The sequence below is a fragment of the Sebastes umbrosus genome, chromosome 13 (genome assembly GCF_015220745.1).
Source record: "Sebastes umbrosus isolate fSebUmb1 chromosome 13, fSebUmb1.pri, whole genome shotgun sequence".
NCBI lineage: Eukaryota > Metazoa > Chordata > Actinopteri > Perciformes > Sebastidae > Sebastes > Sebastes umbrosus.
The window spans coordinates 8,641,543-8,661,500 of NC_051281.1; the positions used below are offsets into that span (position 1 = coordinate 8,641,543).

At 39.7% G+C, this 19,958-nt stretch overlaps 1 protein-coding gene across 3 annotated transcripts in view; it reads left to right on the forward strand.

Annotated features, from left to right (window-relative positions):
- The window catches only part of lrp1bb (low density lipoprotein receptor-related protein 1Bb), a 314,579-nt gene that overhangs the window by 192,615 nt on the left and 102,006 nt on the right, over positions 1 to 19,958 (forward strand). For all 3 annotated transcript variants that reach the window (XM_037789698.1, XM_037789696.1, XM_037789697.1), the window contains exons 27-34: positions 3,579 to 3,710; positions 4,525 to 4,752; positions 5,388 to 5,562; positions 5,865 to 5,959; positions 11,072 to 11,221; positions 18,074 to 18,214; positions 18,312 to 18,437; positions 18,643 to 18,774. In XM_037789698.1, the coding sequence (XP_037645626.1) occupies positions 3,579 to 3,710; positions 4,525 to 4,752; positions 5,388 to 5,562; positions 5,865 to 5,959; positions 11,072 to 11,221; positions 18,074 to 18,214; positions 18,312 to 18,437; positions 18,643 to 18,774 (1,179 nt within the window). The remainder of the gene's footprint in view (positions 1 to 3,578; positions 3,711 to 4,524; positions 4,753 to 5,387; positions 5,563 to 5,864; positions 5,960 to 11,071; positions 11,222 to 18,073; positions 18,215 to 18,311; positions 18,438 to 18,642; positions 18,775 to 19,958) is intronic.

Sequence of the window (19,958 nt, forward strand, 5' to 3'; positions counted from 1 at the left end):
ATTCACTGACTCCTCTGCTTCTCCAGTGTGTCACGAGTTAATTTGCTTGTTTCCTTCCTGTATCTGCATTCTTGTGACTGTTCACCACAGATAAGTGTGAGCAAATGGGACTGCTTTAGCAAAGAAGACAGTAAGCGTGCCTAATCCTATTTAAAAAAAGCTCAACAGAGAGGGGGTGAGGGGGGACGCTGGCTATTATCCACTCCAGCCAGAACTGAGGCCTAAAGATGTGACGCTCCACTAGACCACGAACATCTGGACCAGAGAAAAAGAAAAGGGAGGGCTGGATGAAGAAGGAATAACTGAACACCAATATGCAGCTGGTCTCAGGAGCTATTCAGCAGGTGCCACAGTGGAGCTCCACTGGAGGCATAAACAGCCAAACCAAGGCTGTTTTTTTACATTAGAATGGGTAACCAGCGTTTTCAAATTAGGAGGCAGATTGGCCGTCCCAAGGCCTCACAGTTATGACAGATAATTGGTTTATTACAGGCCGAGCATCCTAAAAAAATGTACATGTATTTCCGTTGCATCATTATAAACCGGGAAAATAGAGGAAATTACTTTTTCAGATCTTTTGACCAATCCGATAACATAATAACACATCTCCACTCGTTTCTCTTTTCAGCTGTTGGCTTCAATTCTGAATATACTCTAGAGAGTAGCATGAAAATGCTGTGCAATTTTCTACACATATTGGCACTATGGCGTCTTCAATATTACTTATAGAAGGTCGGCTATAGCTCAGTGGGTAGAGCGGGTCGTTGGCGGTTCGATCCCCGGCGCTTGCAGCAGCCCAGTGCTCCTAAAAATACTTAAGATGGGTTAAATGCAGAGGTCAAATTTCATGCATGTACCTGTATGTACTATGACAAATAAAGGTTTCTTCTTTCTTCTAAAAGAAGTACCTTTGCATTTTCTCCTTATATTTCTCCGGTTCCCTTAAAGGGTAACTTCGGTATTTTTCAACCTGGACCCTATTTCCCCATGTGTTGTGTCGAAGTGACTAATGGAGTCAACAGCTTTTGAAATTGGTCCAGTATTGAGGGAGAAAGCTGCAGACGTCAGCCGCTAAACGGGCTGTAATGTAATCATTTGGGGCAACCTGGCACCGTCAGTTTATGTTCACTAAAAGTAGAGCTGATCTGAATGCTTCAAAGCTTCGAAGCTTCGACCGTCGCCATGGTAATCACCCTCCAAATCAATATTTGAATGCTTCGTTTTTTGTTTTTTATATATATTTAAGTATGTAATAATAATATTTCTCACCGGAGCTTCGAAGCCCAGAAAATGGTATTCGGGACACCCATAAATAAAAGTGCTTGTTTTTGCCAATGACAGGCTCAGATTGTTATTAGAAGTATCTGACAATACAGAAAGGACCCTAAAGAGGAATAAGACACACTGAAATCTTGTCGAAATCATCTCAATATTCAGCCATGACATTGAAAATCTTTTAGTTAAATCTAAGCTATGCTTTCTGTTCTCCAACACAACAATCTCTGACAACACTGGTGTCCCGCCGTGGCACTCCTCTCTCCAACTCTCACTCACATTTCCACCGTTGTCTTCCGGCAACAAGTCACATGACACAATAACAAACAGGAAGCGAAAAGTAAGAACAATGTTGTGTTAGCTCTGTAGGGTCCTTTCAATAATGTTGTCAGACACTTATAAACAATCTGAGCCTGTCAGTGGCAAAAACAACACTTTTAGTGGACGTAGAATGATGGTGCCAGGTCGCCCCAAATGATTACAATGTACCTTTAAGGCATACTGCGTTGCTTAGTTACGAAAGAGGCAATGTTGGTGTGTTAGTTAGTGAAGTTAGTAATAAACGACGAGCATTGTGGAAACCCCCGCACCAGTGTAGCTGTGAGTTTTTGGCTATCGTCTTCTGCTCTCCCAGCTACCTCAACCATCAAACACAAACACACACTTTTAAAGCATTCTCCCTCAATACCGGACCAATTTAAAAAATTGTTGTTATGTCGCTTAGACACAACAACATGGGAAAATAGGGTCCAGATTGAAAAATACCCGTGTTACACTTGTAAGTGAATGAGACAGAGAGAAAGAGATGTGGCTGAGGATATTTTAGTTATTGTTACAGTCCTAATTGTTATTCTCAATGTGTGCAAAGCTTTATACAAGTAATACAATATTCATGCCATTTAGAACATACACAGTTATTTGCAGGCAGACTAACCACACTGTAATTGTGTCAGCAGCATTATCATGACAAATACGAGGCTGTGGAAACAAATACGCACAACAAATATGGGTCTCTCAGTGGAAAGAAGCACTTGCATACTAAATTATATCATCTCTACATTTGGCTGTTCCCTGAATATGACTTTTCTTCATTTTTCTTTATTTTTAGGGAGTGCCACCGTTTCCACTGCCTTAGCATAGCAGCGGGCTCATTTCCTCATTTATTTGTTGCAAATACATCTGACAGTTTAGAGCAAACAAACATTTTGGCTCCGTTGTCGCTGCCTGTCATCCCTCAAGAGCATGATTCAGGTGAATGCGGCGCCGTTCAGATGACTCCCTATTAGCATACTGAGTCAGCTGGGTGCTGTTTCCAGCTCGCAGAGACAGAGTTGGATTTTTCTTTTGTCTTAAATAAGCCACATTTGTGATGCAATGGGGCTCTCCAATGTGTCGCTGAAGGAGCCCGGGAAATGAACTCTGAATGAGCTTGTTTGACACGAATCAACCCGAGTAGATGGAGAAACGGATGTGTTTGATGCATGAAATATGATTTCCGCACGGCGGGAAATAATTGAACCGTGGGTGACTTTCTTTAGTTTTGCTGAGGTAATTTATTCTGAAAGAAATTCATGAAAACAGACTACTTCAAATGTATTGCTCCTATAAGATCACTGTTCAGTTGAAAGCTGTTGAAAGTCAGCTTGCTGTGCTTGTCGAGTAGAAACTGTCAGCAGCTTTGGGTGTTAAGCTGGATATTATGCTACCCTACGGTAGCAGGGTAACTGGGATAATGTCACCCTTAATTCCTGAAAAGTGACAAAGAATAAACAATAGAATATATCTTTTTATATTTCATAATTTATTTTCACATCTCTTAACCTCTTTAGACCCAATTTCAACCAGAGACCGACCAAAAATCCCAATAACATGTGTGAAGATCAATCAAACTCAGCGTAACTGTTCCAGACTCAACATGTTCTCTTTGCACTTAAAAAGAAAAACCCTCTAAAACATTCAACACGTCTTTGTGATGTTTCTCTTACATAAAAATCTGTGACGTTTGTTATAAATTAATGCCAGGGTTTTCATATTCTCTATTCAGAACTGTCATGCTTCGAAGCTTTCTTTTTTTGCTATTATACAGCAAGAACAATATTATAATTGTAGTTATTTTCAGCAAAGCCTTTTTGTCAAAGTATGCTGTCAGTGGCACAATCACACAGGCCTGTGAATGTCGTGTTACAAAGACAGTCAGTCCTATTCACATCCAGTATTTATCCTGGCCCATCTCTGTGATTGCCATCTCAACTTCTCATGCTGAGTGTTCTGACATGTTCCTCTCTTCCCTCCCTTCCCATCAGCCTCTAACCCATGTGAAGAGAATGATGGACGCGGTCCCTGCTCACATCTGTGTCTCATCAATTACAACCGCACGGCGTCCTGCACCTGTCCACACCTTATGAAGCTTTCACCCAACAAACAATCCTGCTTCGGTGAGTGACAACGCCTTCCTCGTTTTTCATGCTTTCTCCTTATGTTACTGTGAAACAATAGGATGCTATGTAAACAACACGACAGGTGTTTAGCTTTACATATAAGTCTCTGCACTTTTGATTGACATCAGCGTTTAAATCAGGCTGTTATAGGGTGCTGCAGGAATGATGTATTTTTGTAGGCCAACCCGGAAGTTGGCATTGTTCTGGTTCCCTCGACAAAAAAACAACGGGGTTTAGGATTATTTCAGAAAATAAGCTCTGTGGCAAACAAACGTTTAACGAACTACACTATGATCGCATGATTTCATGTCACCACCACTGAACCAAATGCGGACTATTGCTCAACATCAAAATTCAGTGGTTATTTACTGACGTATTTTAGGTATATGTGTTACATGTTATATGAATGAATGTGATACGAATGTACATGTGTCTTGTGTCTTATGTCTTGTATTTATGAATATATCAATGTTTAATGTTAGCCAGACACCATTCTTGTATAGTACATTGCACACGATCTTACACATCAAGGTATTATATATGTTTGTTGGAAAGAGATTGTAAGCAAAACCACATGGTGGAAAGCATGAAATTAAATAAAGATAATTATGTAAAACCACAGACCTTATTTCAGGCTTCTAACCGAAAAACCCATTAAAAAAAATCCATTGACTTTGAGATGGGGGATCCGGAAGTGCAAAAATACAACCTCATATCCAGGTTTAAAGACTCATTCCTGCAGCACTCCATTATCACCCTCTCACCTGGATCTGACAGGATGAAATGACTCATTTCTTAATCATCTCACCAGCGTTGAAAAGGTTCCTCCTGTATGTGCGGCGGTCTGAAATCCGCGGTGTGGACATTGACAACCCTTATATGAACGTCATGACGGCGCTCACGGTGCCGGACATTGATGATGTCACAGTGGTGGACTATGATGCCCAGGAGGAGAGAATCTACTGGGCTGACATCAAAACCCAAACCATCAAACGGGCCTTCATCAACGGCACCCAGCTAGAGACCATCATTTCTGCAGGTGGGTGCATTCCAGACATCGGTACAGAATACAAAGTCAAAGCTGCCTGTGGTATTTACTACAGTGTATGTGTGTACCAGTCAGAGGTGTGGACTCAAGTCAAGCCGTCTTTTCTTGTAAAATGTCCGGTGTAATCGGTAACACCGGTGTTGTCACAAGTTTATTAACCGGTGGGAAAATGTCCTCACCGTCACATCCCTACTGAGTGCCAGTTGGCGCCAGTTACTCTATTGTTAAAATGGCATTACATTTGGAGAAGAGCTCATTATGACTTGTTTAAGACTCAAAACTCAAAGTTTAGGACTTATGACTTAATGTAGGACTTGCAAAACAATGACTTCTCCCACCTCTGGTACTGACTAGTATTGATTAGTTGGTACACACATGTACATAGTTATTATTTGTATTATGATAATCATTGTGATTAAAAACTAATTGTAATTAATTGTAACATGTAATAGCTGTTATTTTCTCACTTTGACATGATCACAAGGTGCAACAAATTTATAAGTAAAGTAAAGTCATTTGTTGAAGACCATTCATACCTGTGTATTGCTCCTGTAGCCTGAGTTTATTTACATTTTAGTTTTGCAAAGCACACAAGCGTAACCGATTTTTCACACTCTCCCCGACAGACATAGTGAACTGCCGCGGTCTGGCTTTAGACTGGCTTTCCAGGAACTTATACTGGCTCAGCTCTGAAAATGACGAGTCGCAGATCAATGTGGCTCGCTTTGATGGCTCCCTGAAGACCTCCATCATCCACGGCATTGATAAGCCAAGGTGCCTTGTAGTGCACCCCGCCAAGGGGTAAGTAGATTAGAGCAGCGTGTGCACTTCATCAGCACCTCACCTTCAATGCATGCATAGTATTAGGAAACCTGACTACAGGCCTCACCTGTACGAGGGATCAAAGCCTCGTTGTTGTAAAGACAACGTGTTTTACAAGCTTGAAACGATCTTTACGAGGTTGTCAGGTGGAACAAAATCCATTGGCTTACATTCAATGTTCAGTTAATAACAATGCAACATTCATCGACTATGTTTTAAAGCTCATTATATCTCGTGCCTAAGTGGAGCACTAACTATTCTCCTCACACCTTCCCACACAGAAAAATCTATTGGACAGATGGCAACACCATTAACATGGCCAACATGGACGGGAGTAACAGCAAGGTCCTACACCAGAACCAGAGGGATCCTGTAGGTCAGTATGAGAGCTTAAGCTAGCATACTGAGTTTAACCTCCTATCCGGCTGGACCTCGCCAACAAGATTGTTTTCTACATTTGTGAAATTACATTTATTTTCAAATTATGTCTGTTCAATTTACATAAACTCAGTGTGTTTACATAAACTCAGTGTGTTTACATGCACGCTGTAATCTGATTTGATCTGAATATAAATGACCAGATTAAACCATTTACAGGGTTTGCTTTGCAGCAACTCAATTTCTCGAATAATCCAAGTACACTTGATTTGTTTGATTATTGGGGCTACTGTCTGGAGGAATGTGTGGTAGCCCACTGCAAACATCTTATTACCCACAGAACAAGACAGAAATTGAGGGAGTGTGTCAGTGTTCTTTGGTTCTAAATTCAATTTATGGTAATTTAATTCAATTAAATTTGCCAGCATCAACAGCTGTGCTGCTGCATGCACCACTTTGCACTTCACTTCATTCCAAATTCATTTGAAGTAATTCCCCCGTTTGAATCTTAATTTGACAAAGATAACCTGATAAAGGTGTTTTCATGAAAGTTACAGTAATTTCAGTTTGCATTAATCTGTTTATAATCGATTTAATTCTGTTAGAAATGGAATCAGTGATGTTTGAACCTCTTGAGATTTTCTCTGTTTCGACAATGTCAACAAGAATCAGACGGAGCGTCCTCCTCCTCAGTGGGGACGTTATCTCAACAGTCAACGTCAAAGAAAGGTGTCAAAGTGGCAAAGCCTGCTAAATCAAGCAACAGCTGAAACCTAGACACACACTATCACAAGTCTAAACTGGAAAACCAGTGTTACACTTGCATCCTTCGCTAATCGATTCCCAAAGAAATAATTTACTTTTAAATCAATTTACAACACAAAATGACCATTTGTGTTGCTGCAGATAGTGTTCATGTGTTAAAGCCAACACGACAACGTTCAGGGTTGATGGATGGATGCTTCTTTATCTACAGATGCTCTTACAGCTTCTGTATGTGTTCTTCCTGTCGGAGTTAATTTCATGGTTTGATATACAAGATTATGGTGGAAACGTCCTTCATGTATTATCATAATTTCACCTCAACGATCGTTGAACCAGTTCTGGACGAATCAGAACAGAAATCATTATCACAATAGAAAGTATGTATCCACTTGGGGGAACATAATAATTAATAATGGATGAACCCGGTTTGCTATTCAGTATCAGTATGTTCTCCTGAGACTGTCCTCTGCCAAAAAAGCAACCCCATCGGTCGTTTATATAAGCAGCGTATTAATACCCCTATTTACCTTTATTGTTAGGCAGCAGCCTCTAGTGTCCGTAGTAATTATGATGGGAGCAAAAGAGGAAGTCGGGTGGTGTAGTATAAAAAGTGATAATGTCCACGTAGGGAAGAGGTCGGGGTGCATGGATGGGTCAAACAGACAGGACTTTAACACAGGAGACCGCTGTTAATTTCCATAGTATATATATAAGAAGTGGACGTAGTCACCGTGGCATCATCCATTGGTTTGTGGAATGACGTTTTTAATTGGTTTTCAGTTTGCATTTTGGCTGTGCCATCTTGTTTTTTTCCAACCAGAAGTGGCATGACAGGGTGGAGCTAAGCATAACCGAGTACTGAATAAAGATACAAACTTTAAGTGACCAAAATGTTATGATTAACTTTGATGAACTGAAAACACACTGTGAAAGGGTCAAAGTTGTAAGATGAAAAAATGGACAACTCCCAAACCGGACAACGCTGTGGTAGCGACTTGTCAATCACAAGGTAGCCACGCCCTAAAGCATCCCCCGCTTCATGGTCTATTTGACTCTAAATGTGACCATAATTTACTAAATGAACATCATGCTGTATTGAAGAAGACTTGAAATTAAACTCATGTTTACAATGTAATGAGGTAATGAATCAAGTGAGAAGTAGGCTCTTTTTCTCATAGACTTCTATACAATCAGACTACATTTTGTAACCAGAGGAGTCTCGCCCCCTGCTGGCTATTAGAAAGAATGCAAGTTTAATGCATTTCTGCATTGGCTTCACTTCTCAGACCCGGAGTTAGCCCACTGCCCTTGAATGGCTAGGGTTAGGTTAGGTCATCAAGCAGCGAGACTCACGAGAGTTTTGCTAGTTTTTGTAATTTGTTGGTTACCTTCTAGACACAATAGGAGACCACTGTCCGTCTCCCGCGTGAAACCAAAAGTCAACACAGAGCTAATTTAACTTATGTACTTACGTACGTCAACGTAATTAATGTACTTGACTTACATCATATACGTAACATAGGTTAACTTACGTACGTAACTTGAATTACGAAACAAACGTACTTAATTTAACTCAAACTGTGATCACACATTGTCATTGTCATTTGTAATGTTAATGGCTTTACTTTAGATTGCATATTGCTCAAGCCCAGTGTCTCCCTCATCCATCTGCCGAGGGCTGCCTTCCACATTGCATGTTGAGGTCTTGTGTTCTGGTTCACCTGTTGTACCTCGTTGACATTGTTGCCTTTGAAAAGCTGAAAAACTCTACAGCGATACTCCGCCCCGCCCTCCTGGCTCCAACGATTTTGTCTCTCTCACTGACTGTTGGATCACCTTTGAAGGCACTCACACGCGTGTACATCGAGGTGTTGTATAGTTTGTGTAGTTCGTAGTGACATATGAGCAAATAGAAAGTGAAGGTTGACTCCTTCTGAAAGGGTAGGCTTTTACTGCATGCGCACAGCCGTCACATGCCATTTCAGCTGATCTGTGATACTTTAAGACAATGGACATGAAAGGGACAAGAGAAGCAACAGATTTGTGGTACTGGAAAGGAATCATTGAGCGGTGTCTGCTGTGATGCACAGTAGGGGAAGTGATCGATGTAAGATTCCTCTGTTGATGTATCATTGAATTTTGGGTGCCTGAAATTCCACCAGCATCCACATCTGACAATATTCAATATTCATTATAGGTTATATATAGATACAGGTATGTATGTGAGGCCTAGAATGCACAACATAATTCAGGACCATTGATTCGTCACTGCTGCCAAATTTTAAACATTTTCTACATGTTTATATGACTAATATTTCTATTATTGTACTCGCTTACTTTTTGAGTGTCTATCCCCCACATGATGCGTGCTTAAAGTATCAGTGAAACATAAGTTAGAGCATCTTTAGCTTCTGTACGGTGACATATTCTCCAGTGAAAAGGAATATTGAAAAGTTGCAGATTGATTGATGGAGGGATATCATGATATTTGACATTGGTTGGTACTAGCTTGTAAAAATCACTTGTCATATTTTGTTTTACAGGAAAAAAAGATGATTGGATTTTGATATAAAAATACGAAGAAATGGATTTTTTGACATTTTTTTGATATATTGTTAAATAGGTGCACAATACGAACAGGGATGTGATCCGAATGGGTTAAAAGGGTATTTTTCATCTATCTCACTATAAGTGAGCGATCGCAGCTTGATTTAGCAAAAAACATTCAGCTGGTCTTCATTTCACGTAGCTGCTGTCACACAGTTCAAAGTCAAACTCCCACTTTATCACACAAACAGGGCCATTGTCTTCACTGTATTTCTTCATTCTCCAGCGGCCTGTCAGCAATACAGATAGTGGGGTGCACCCAATATTTCACCGGCTTCATTTATGATTATGGGGTAGACCTGGGGACAAGCGTAAATTAATGACGCATTGTGACTGTGAATCTGCCGGATATAAATCCAGCACATGGTGGGAGACAGCGGGTTGTCCAGAGGTCCACAACGGAAATTTCTCTCATTTCCCACCATTAACAGTATTATTATGAAAAACCATCATGTTAGCCAGGAAATGGATTTAAAAGCATCCAGTCTCACTCTTCTTTTCACTCTGACCTCTATGAATATGTGCCAGCGAACACATAAACCTTTCTATTAGCCCTCGCTCAACCAAATGCATATAGGAACTACAGTATGTAAATGTTAAAGTAATGCAGTTCTGAAATATACTGTTGCAGTATAGTCAAACAGAAACTCATATTTCTTATGCACCTTTTCAGAGCTTAAAGTAATCACGATTTATAACTGAATATAGTAATTTCTCCGTCTTTTCAGTAATAATCTTCTTTGTTTACTGTAATGTCTCAGATTTAATGGTAATCCCAAAAATGTAGTATGCCTAATCTACTCTTTTTAAACAGCTGTTTTACCATTTTATGATTTTGGGTAACATTTTTAGTTAATAGTAACAATAATTATTTAGTTAATTTTTATTTTACTGTTAACAAACCATGAAATTATAATAAGTAATGTAATAATAATAATTTAAGTTATTTAAGAGTTTATTGTTGCACGCATAACATTTTATATACTATATTATAAGTATTTTTTAATGATTACGAAATGATTTGTAAACCTTCAAGAAATTGTTTGTAAAACATCTATAAACATTACATAGATAGATATTTGTAACACTTTGTTAATGGTTCATAACTGTTTTTTTAAACCGTCTATTAAACATTATTTGGATGTCTATTATAAAGTTACAACTGATGATTTAACAAATGAAAGCATTTATAAACATTATTTAGATAGATAGTTAATACTTATAATACGGTTTATAATTGTTTTCTGGTCCATCTATCTATGTAATGTTTATGAATGTTTTACAAACTTTTTCTTAAAGGTTTACAAATAATTTGGTAATCATTGACAATATATAGTATATAAAATGTCATAATGTGTACAACAATAAACTGTTAATAAATAGTTTACTAATGTAATCAGAATCTAATTGTTATCGTCTCCTATCTGCTATGATACAATATATAATTTATAAACTCATTATTTCATTTTACACAAACTAATTATAAAATAACATAAATTATAGTATCACTAATAATTAGTAAACATTATTAATTATCATTTCATTGTTTGTTGATAATTAAAGAAGTTTAATTAACTATCAAAGTACCATTTATAAATAATGGTTAAAGTGTTACCTGATTTTGTTATCCATTTATGACTTATTCTGTATGTCTCTGATTAGCATGTTGCTTGTCTTTCTAGTGAATCCTAGCAGAGTGAGTGCTAACCTGGTGTCCTCTCTTCACTTGTCCCCTCAGGTCTCTCAATAGACTACACTGCCAACAAGCTGTACTGGATAAGCTCGGCCAATGGCACTATCAACAGGTGCAATCTGGACGGCAATGGGCTGGAAGTGCTGGAGACTCTAAAGAGGGAGTTAGCCAAAGGCACGGCTCTGGCTGTGATGGGTGAGTGGAGCTTGTCACGAGTGCATCAGATTGCCATTAGGGATTAGTCAGAGAGTGTGGAGGGATTACATGTTTAACCAGTTAAGTGGCTGGAGAATGGAGCCATTTAGCCGGCCACTCGCAACAGTTGTGCTTCACTTTGTGTGGAGTAGCAGGCAGGGGCATTAGATAATTAAAACACACCGCAGCAGTGATTGATGATTGATTTTCTCACCCCCTTTCGTAATGAAAAGGGAGGAGGATGTTCATTATGTGTTGATTCTTGGTATCAGTGCTGAATCCAATGTGTCACATAATCCATCAACTCATAGGTTCATTTAGAAATCTCCTGAAATCCGAGTCAACATGCTGTGGAAAGAAATCGTACCTGTAGCTCACATTACGGCGGTGTTTAGCTCACACCGCCTGGCTCTTTTCCTTCTTTTTCTACAAACACACAGGCTTCCAATTAGCACCATATGTCAGTGTTAACCGAAACACACACTAGCTCTGCCACAGCCACAGAGAGTGTGCAACACTGCCGAAACTCAGTAACAGCATTGTACTGAGTGCAGTGCAGGACTCAAATCAACCTTAACTATTGGTATAATAACCAAAAAGGTACCTGCCAAATACAGGGTAAATGTCGGGTGTGGCAGGTATTTTTGCCACTATGGCAGAGATTAAGAAATATTATTTTTAAAAAGCAACTCCTAAATTACAAATAGTCAGGGATTAAGATTAAATATTCCATATGTCTACTGTCTGGTACCACTGTGTGTACAATTGACCCTTCCTATGTCCTGCCTCTTTTCTCTTTGTGCTCCAATAACAGTTGAGCAAGCTCGAGACCCGACACAACCTCGGTCAACTTTCCCCTTTCATGTTAATGTAGGCTACTTAGATATGCGACCTCTGTTCAAAGGTAACATTACTATATAAGTCACATTACATTGGCACCACAATCTTCACGGATACATTACATTGTATACAGTCACAGTTACTACAAGGAACTTTCATTTCGTATTGATTTTGGCTGTCCCTGTAGACAAAAGCGGTAGTGTTTCCGAGCACCAGTGTCCCTTTAGAAAACCTCTCATTTTTACAGCAGCAGGGTCTGACAGTCTGCCCCACGCCGTCCTGGTTCTGGTTCTCCCGTGGCCCAACAATACGGCCTGGGTCTCCCAGCAGCGTGGTGTCAGTGTTGGCTCCCAGCGGGGACCAGTGGAGCAGTGAGGCGAAGCTCTGCTCTTGGCCAGAGGGGGAGCTGCTGCTGTCAGGCGCAGAGCTCTCCACCTCCCGCCGGAGCTCCAACTGCAGGTCGCTGGCGGAGTTCTGAGCTGTATGGTGTAAAAAAAAAGTCTCATTCTTCATATTCACAAACAAATGTCATAAAACAATATGCACAGATAAATGCAGAGTGATTTGTATTTGTAAACCTCTATCTGTATCTGTGCCTCTAATTCACAACTCGTAGATCATCATTTGTACATCAACTTAGCATTTTTGAGAGGAACTATATTTGTGAATCTCCACCTACTTGTGTGGATTGTTTTGAGACTGTTTTTAGCATGCTGTTTTCACACAAAATCCACAAATACAGTGAGCATGTGACTCGTAAAATGTCATGTGACTTGTGTCTCATAACACACAATGCACAAATATATGCAGAGTGATTTGCATCTGTAAATCTCTAGCAGAGACTGAGACTGTTTTGACACCACAGAGCTGAAGGAGTTTCTGATGAACCTGGATGATTTCGTTCCTTTGTTTACATCATCTCTGCTTCGCCCCGAAGTATGTTGAAGTATGTTTCTTTTCGTCAACTTTGCTCGACCTAGCAACAGTAACTAAGGGGGGCGGGACTTAGGATCGGTCAATTCAAAAGCATTCTACATAGATTTCCGAAGTGGCAGACAAAATTCAGTGACCAGTGGAAATGTTCAATGACCTGTCGCAGTGGAAGGTGAAGAAAAAAAACATAATTTCACACCCTGGCTCTACCTGTATGCTAAAATGACACATAACATTTCATTCATTGCTTTTTTTGTCAGATCAGATCGGAATTATAATTTTAAATTGTCTCATTTCCACACTGCTGCAATCTTGACAATTGGGAAGCTTCCCAGCGAGCTATGCAAATGAATTGTCCTTGCCAAGATTGGTAATGAGAAGGCAGCAAACATACTGAACAGAGAGTTGTTGGTTGTGTGTGTGTGTGGGCGTGGGTGTGTGATGTGTGTGTTTGGACCAAAGTGTATTTTTTAAGGAAACAATGAAATCAATATTGTTGTCAGGGTCATACTTTGTGTTCTTGAAGCTTGTCACTAATCATGGCAGGCCTTCGTTTCATGTGTGGGTACCTGTCAGCATGTGCTGAGAGCATAAACACACTGTTTAACACACACAGAATAACACAACAGTGCTGAATGAAATCCCACTGTTTATTTAGCTGTTAGCGTTCTGCAACTCCAGGCTACATCTTTTTAGTGCATTTTCATAAGCATTTCTTACAGTAAAGACTTTGACTATGGAGGAGTGTTTCTCATATGGACGATGGAGACTTCATTATTGCATTTTCATGAATGGGAGATAAAACTGGAGGTGACATAGACTAATGGCTTGGTTCCTGCACAGTAGCAGGTACAGCAAAACAGTGAAATGATGTTTGCGAGTCTCCATCAATCACAATTAATGACATTTTGTTATGTTGAGGAAATTGTTTTGAATGGTAGAATGAACAAGCGCAGCACCATATTGTTATAATACTTTGTTATATAGAGAAATTTCACAGTGGCTCAACAGTGCATTTGCCGCATGTTAATGAATTAATATGTATAGAAGATAGCAATCTAGTGGATTTGTACATTTACATTTGGATTAATGCGAGCATGAAAGTGTGTTTAATACTCATAAGACCTTTTTTAATGAGATATGATATTTTTTTTCTAGGCATGATGAGATGATTGGCTTTGCCCAATGTTCGGTGTAGATGTTGATTTATCGAATATTACAAAGATATTAAGTTTGTAACGTTAAGCTTAGTGTTTAATAACACATGAAATAACTAATTTCACCCTTTACCAGATTATACGTCATGTGGTAAAGATGCTTCATTTAATGTTAAAACAGCACAGTTCACTGTGTTTATATTTACATGCATTTCAAAGTAATTGTACCAATTTAACACTACAATGTTAATGTTTACTATAAATAACATTGCTGAGCAAAGAGCATATTTTCCTCTTAGCCTGATGTTAGTATTTTGCATCGTGTGTAATGTTCACTTGTTTGTTGTCCGTCGGACATTCAGTGTCTCATAATGTACCGAGATGCATCCCTGCTTTGCCATAGACCATTGAACATGTACTTATATACTACTAAAATGTACAGGGTCAGCTGGAAATGAGGCTGTGGGGAAGACAGCAGCCAGCCAGACATGTCGTTTTCCAATCCCAAGCTTCTTTTGTTGACAAGTGAATGGACTATTGGTGATGCCCATTACTGAGAAATGTCCCTTCTGCAGATGTTGTTGTTTTGTCTCCTTGGTGAAAGATGCAATTAAGTGCATTTGTTGACCATTCACTCTGTTTACCCCAAAGTGTTTTATATCTCCTCTCTCTTTTTTCTTTGTCTTACTAGCTCAGCATACTGTGATTAGATACCTAATGGAATAGTACACACTATTAGAGTTACAATATGTATATACAGATAAATACATGTGCAACCACTGCTAGGGAAATAACATGTTAGGTATGGGTAATTAAGGGCTCTTGTGCTGATTTAGTCAATCAACATTAATTAGCACCAATCTAACAGTCGTTCAATTCTCTCTCCTGGTCTGTGATAGCTTAATTGATCAGTTGGTCATGTTTGAAGTGGTTAAGGTTACTCCTAAACAACGTCGTGTGTAAACAAGGAAAGCCTATCGGGATCTTTAGCTCCCTCACAGCACGAAGCGGAGGCAGGCACACGACCACGGAGAAGGCAAAGGTCGTTCTACTGCAGTGGTATCTGTGGAGTGCAGGTCTTCCAGAGGAATCAGACTGTAATTTTTTCTCTTGATTGCTGCAGAGTATGATATTACCTTCTTCTGAAAAGGTTTTGTGAAGATACATCCGCTATTGACAAATTCAGAGAGCCAAATAACTGTAATCGATCGAACTGACAATCCATTCAGCAGCGTGTAAAAACGAACATGCTGAAGTGCTCGTGTTTCCTTTTAGCTGTTTTTCATTTTTCGTGCATCTGATTGCTCTAGCTGGTTATGAAAAAGTGTAATGAAGGCACTGTTCAGTGACACAAGGTCGATCCACTCAGATCCTAGGGCTCTGTAATAATTGGATTGGCTTGAGGGAAAGGTGAGGGCTTCTATTTAGAAGGTGTGGGTGATCCATCAGCCTTGACTTGCCTGGAATCAAACTAGCAGTTGAGGTGGAAATTGAATATGATGTGCCACAAGCGAGCAATCACAGCTAGCCAGCGGTCCCCACGGCATCAAATTAACACTGGGTGCAAAGCTAATCTAGGCTAGCATGCCCCTCAGGGTCAAATGTTCTGTAAACCGCATGTAGACTGTCATTCTCAGTCATGGGAATTCCTCTGATTTGTGAAAACGAGTTTTTTACGTTCCCTTTAGGGACGACATTGAGCCCAAAGCTATTAATGCAAGTGGGAATTGTTTCTGTGTGTGTGTATTTTTTATTCTAAATAAATCAAAAAGGGTAGGAAAACAAAACAGTGTTTCACCTTCAAGGGATTGATGGTGTGAAACCTAAAGGGCACATGTTTAAGTTATTTTTTGTAAATGCATATGTTGTAAATGCATATGTCTGAAAAGTAACAATTTCATTACAACATATTGTATTGACTGAAAAATAGTACTTTTCTCACATATATGAGGTTGCTATATACTCTAGCTATACTGTAATATACCAAGAGAGTAATAAACTGCACCAGTTTGTGTGCACCAACAATGCTGCTCAGAAGGGTTTACTGTAAAACTTCAATTAAAAGCCGAGCCCTAATTAAACACCCAGTCCCTTTACTTTACCCGCCAGGTGTGGCTACATGTTTTGACGACTAAGCGTAGGTTTCAGTTAAACGCTGGTTTTGTCAATATGGACTTGTTACACATTGTTAGATTGGTTAGATTCTCCACAGTTCAATCATCCAGTTCATTCAAGTGATTCAGATGTATGGTGCTGTTGATTGTTGCAAGCGTTATTAACTGTCTCAGAGCTAGATCAAATGAATGATTTATCATTTATATGTTATTTGATTGCCTACTTTTTATACAAGTAATATTCTTACTGGTTTAAATAATCAATTTGATAGTATTTCCCATCTTTGCTGAGCATGCGTTTTCTGCGAAAGGAATAAAAGGCCAGTCCCAAATATACACTGGTTGAGTTCAGTGATTGAAGCAAATAAACGCCCGAGCTATAAATTGCAGTTTTACGGTATTTACCTGCAAGTCATTCCATATGCGGCTGCTGCTGCTGCGTAGCAGAGTAATTCCTTGGTGGAGTGTTGCTATGCTTCTATAACATATATTTTTTTTAAATTAGCCAATTTTGATATTACTTTATAAATATGATTTTTTCTTTCCATTGTGCAGCCTATTTTAACGCCTCCTCCATGTAATGGTTCATCTTTGCAATTTTGTCCCTTTCAAATTGACTAATATCGGGTCCATCTCCACCCGATTTGCAGTGTCTATTTTGAAGCGAGAGGAGCCACCTGACTCTTCTCCACTTTGCACTTCAGTGGGATTTTTAAATTGAGAGTTCCTGTCACGTCTGTAGAGTCTGTGGCAAAGTGCCTGGACTGTGCATCACTGATTTCTGCTGAGGACAGAGATGGGGGGTTGGAGGATAGTGTGCTGGTGGCGGCTGCGTGTGCCGGGGTCAGGAGCCTATTGTGCATGTGCCTCTTTACAGAGACACACTCATCACTTATGCTCACGACGGCAGCACTACTGAAGCCTGGAGGTTCACTATCACACAGAGCCAGACAGGCTGGCCAGACAGGCTGGCCGGTTGGTGAGGGAGTAGACGCTGAAACATCATGACACACAACAATTTGGAGCATTATTTAGCGTCCTTCTTGACAAGCTAACATGACACGGTTGATACCAATGGATTCCTTAGGTTTTCTAATTTCATATGATACCAGTATCTTCACTCAAGCTTTAAGACAGAACCTGCTTCAACCTCTGAAAGACAGAATAGCGGTCGGTTCAGAGGTTAATAGGTCATATAATAAAAGATCGATACTTGACTGTATGTGTATTGATACAATATTGTCGCACAAAATATCGCGATACTATCCTGTATCGATTTTTGATGTGGAAATCTTCCCATTCTATTGTAGACATGGCATTGAAAATTACTATTCTGCCCACATCACTCCAAATTGATGAAGTGCATGGAAGAGTCTTTGTTGGTGTGAAAACCTTTCCCAAACAAGCAACTATGTTTCAATGGCTGCAAGATGCAGTCATTAGCAGCAAATAGGCAGAGGAGCAGGGAACAGGGTATCCCAGTCTTTAATCTCAAATCAGCTCAGAGAATGCTTCAATTATTAAGGGGCTTTGTGGCATACGAGTGGCAGCCTTGGTGGATTAGAGTGAAAGCTGAAGCACGCCGTTTGCACTTGGAATTGGTCTGTGATTGTGCTGTAGTGTTTTTGAATGCTTGTTTGCTTGCACCACAACGTGATTTGCATACAGCGAAGAAGACATACGGTGATGCTGCGGTATTACCTGAGGCAATAAATACAATTCGCCCCTTGCATTGCAGTTTTATTGATTCTGCATCTGTGGCCATGTTTTTTTACATCCATATCAACAAATGACATTGATGGTTACAGGCGGCAAACTGTGGTGGGCAGATGAGGAGTCGGCACAGCTGGGTACAGTTACCAAGAGAGACGGACGGAACCCTGTGATCCTGAGAAACAAAACGAGCGGGGTGGTTCATATGAAAGTGTACGACAGGGAGGGTCAGAAAGGTAAGCATGATCACAGAAACACACACACACTACCCACATATACTTATCTATGGTTCCATATATCTTGCCTTGTTTTCTGGTTCTGCTTAACATTCAGGAAGAAACCAGTGCCAGATAAACAACGGAGGATGCTCACAGCTCTGCTTCCCCACTTCCGAGAACACCCGTAGCTGCTCCTGCACTGTTGGCTACAACTTGCGTAGCGACCGCATGTCTTGCGAGGGTGTGTTTCCAAAAATATATACTCTAGAGCTGCCAATATGTTCCTATCGGCATTGTATTTTACACACATCTTTCTGCATTCATTACTCTAAATGTGAAGCGATGCATTTATGTTCAGTGCATGTCATTAATCTAAACATAGGTCATAATTTACAATGTTTGAATACCTTTGTTTAGGGTATAACAGGTCATCTGTCGTTCTTTAGGTGTAGACTCATTTCTGATGTATTCCATCCATGAGGGAATCCGGGGAATCGCTCTTGAACCGAATGACATCAGCGAAGCTCTCATGCCCATTACAGGAACACTGTTTGCTGTGGGAGTTGACTTTCATGCAGGTATGATATCATGCAACACACAGAGGGAGGTTTTTATGTTGAGTTTAAGGCAGCAGATATATCAGAGACCCAATGAAGCTTGAAGAGGGTTTTTTTGTCTGAGATATGGTTAAATGTACATAGTAGGGCTGTCAATCAATTAAAATATTTAAATTGTGATTAATCGCAAATTAATTGGAATTTTTTTATCTGTTCAAAATGTACTTTAAAAAGAGATTTGTCAGGTATTTAAAGCTCTTATCAACATGGGAGTGGGCAAACATGCTTGCTTTATGCAAATGTATGTATATATATATTATTGAAATCAATTAACAACACAAAACAATGACACATATTGTCCAGAAACCCTCACAGGTACTGCATTTAGCATACAAAATATGCTCAAATCATAACATGGCAAACTGCAGCCCAACAGGCAACAACAGCTGTCAGTGTGTCAGTGTGCTGACTTGACTATGAATTGCCCCAGAACTGCATGTGATTATCATAAAGTGGGCATGTCTGTAAAGGGGAGACTCGTGGGTATCCATAGAACCCATTTTCATTCATATATCTTGAGGTCAGAGGTCAAGGGACCCCTTTGAAAATGGCCATGCCAGTTCTTCCTCACCAAAATTTAGCGTAAGTTCGGAGCGTTATTTAAGCTTCTTCCTGACAAGCTAGTATGACATGGTTGGTACCAATGGATTCCTTAGGTTTTTCTAGTTTCATATGATGCCATAATCTCCACTCTAGCTTTAAAACTGAGCACGCTACAACCTAAAAGTTACGTTAATACAAATTTGTGTTGACAGCCCTAGCACATACTGCATGTTGTTCCTGGTGTTTTTAAGTAGAAGTGTGAAGGTGTTTTTTGGACTCATAATTATAAATGGCTATGACCTTTGGTTTATCTGCATTACAAAGCAGATTCTTGGACTTGAGTGTAACTGTGAAAAACAAAAAAAATGTGTTTTCCAGATGGAATTACTGTATTATTGTATAACTTTCATTTTTAACTGTTCTTTTCTCTGAGATGTCAAGCTGACCATGTGGCCTTTCTAATCCAGTACTGTTTCAAATGTCTATAAAAGAAAGGCTTTATGTCACATACATTCACAAGACATTTTGTTCAAAAGAGCATGGTCATATCTTTAACCAGTAGGCGCTCTGAGGGCGGATGAGGTGGGATGCCATTACCCTTG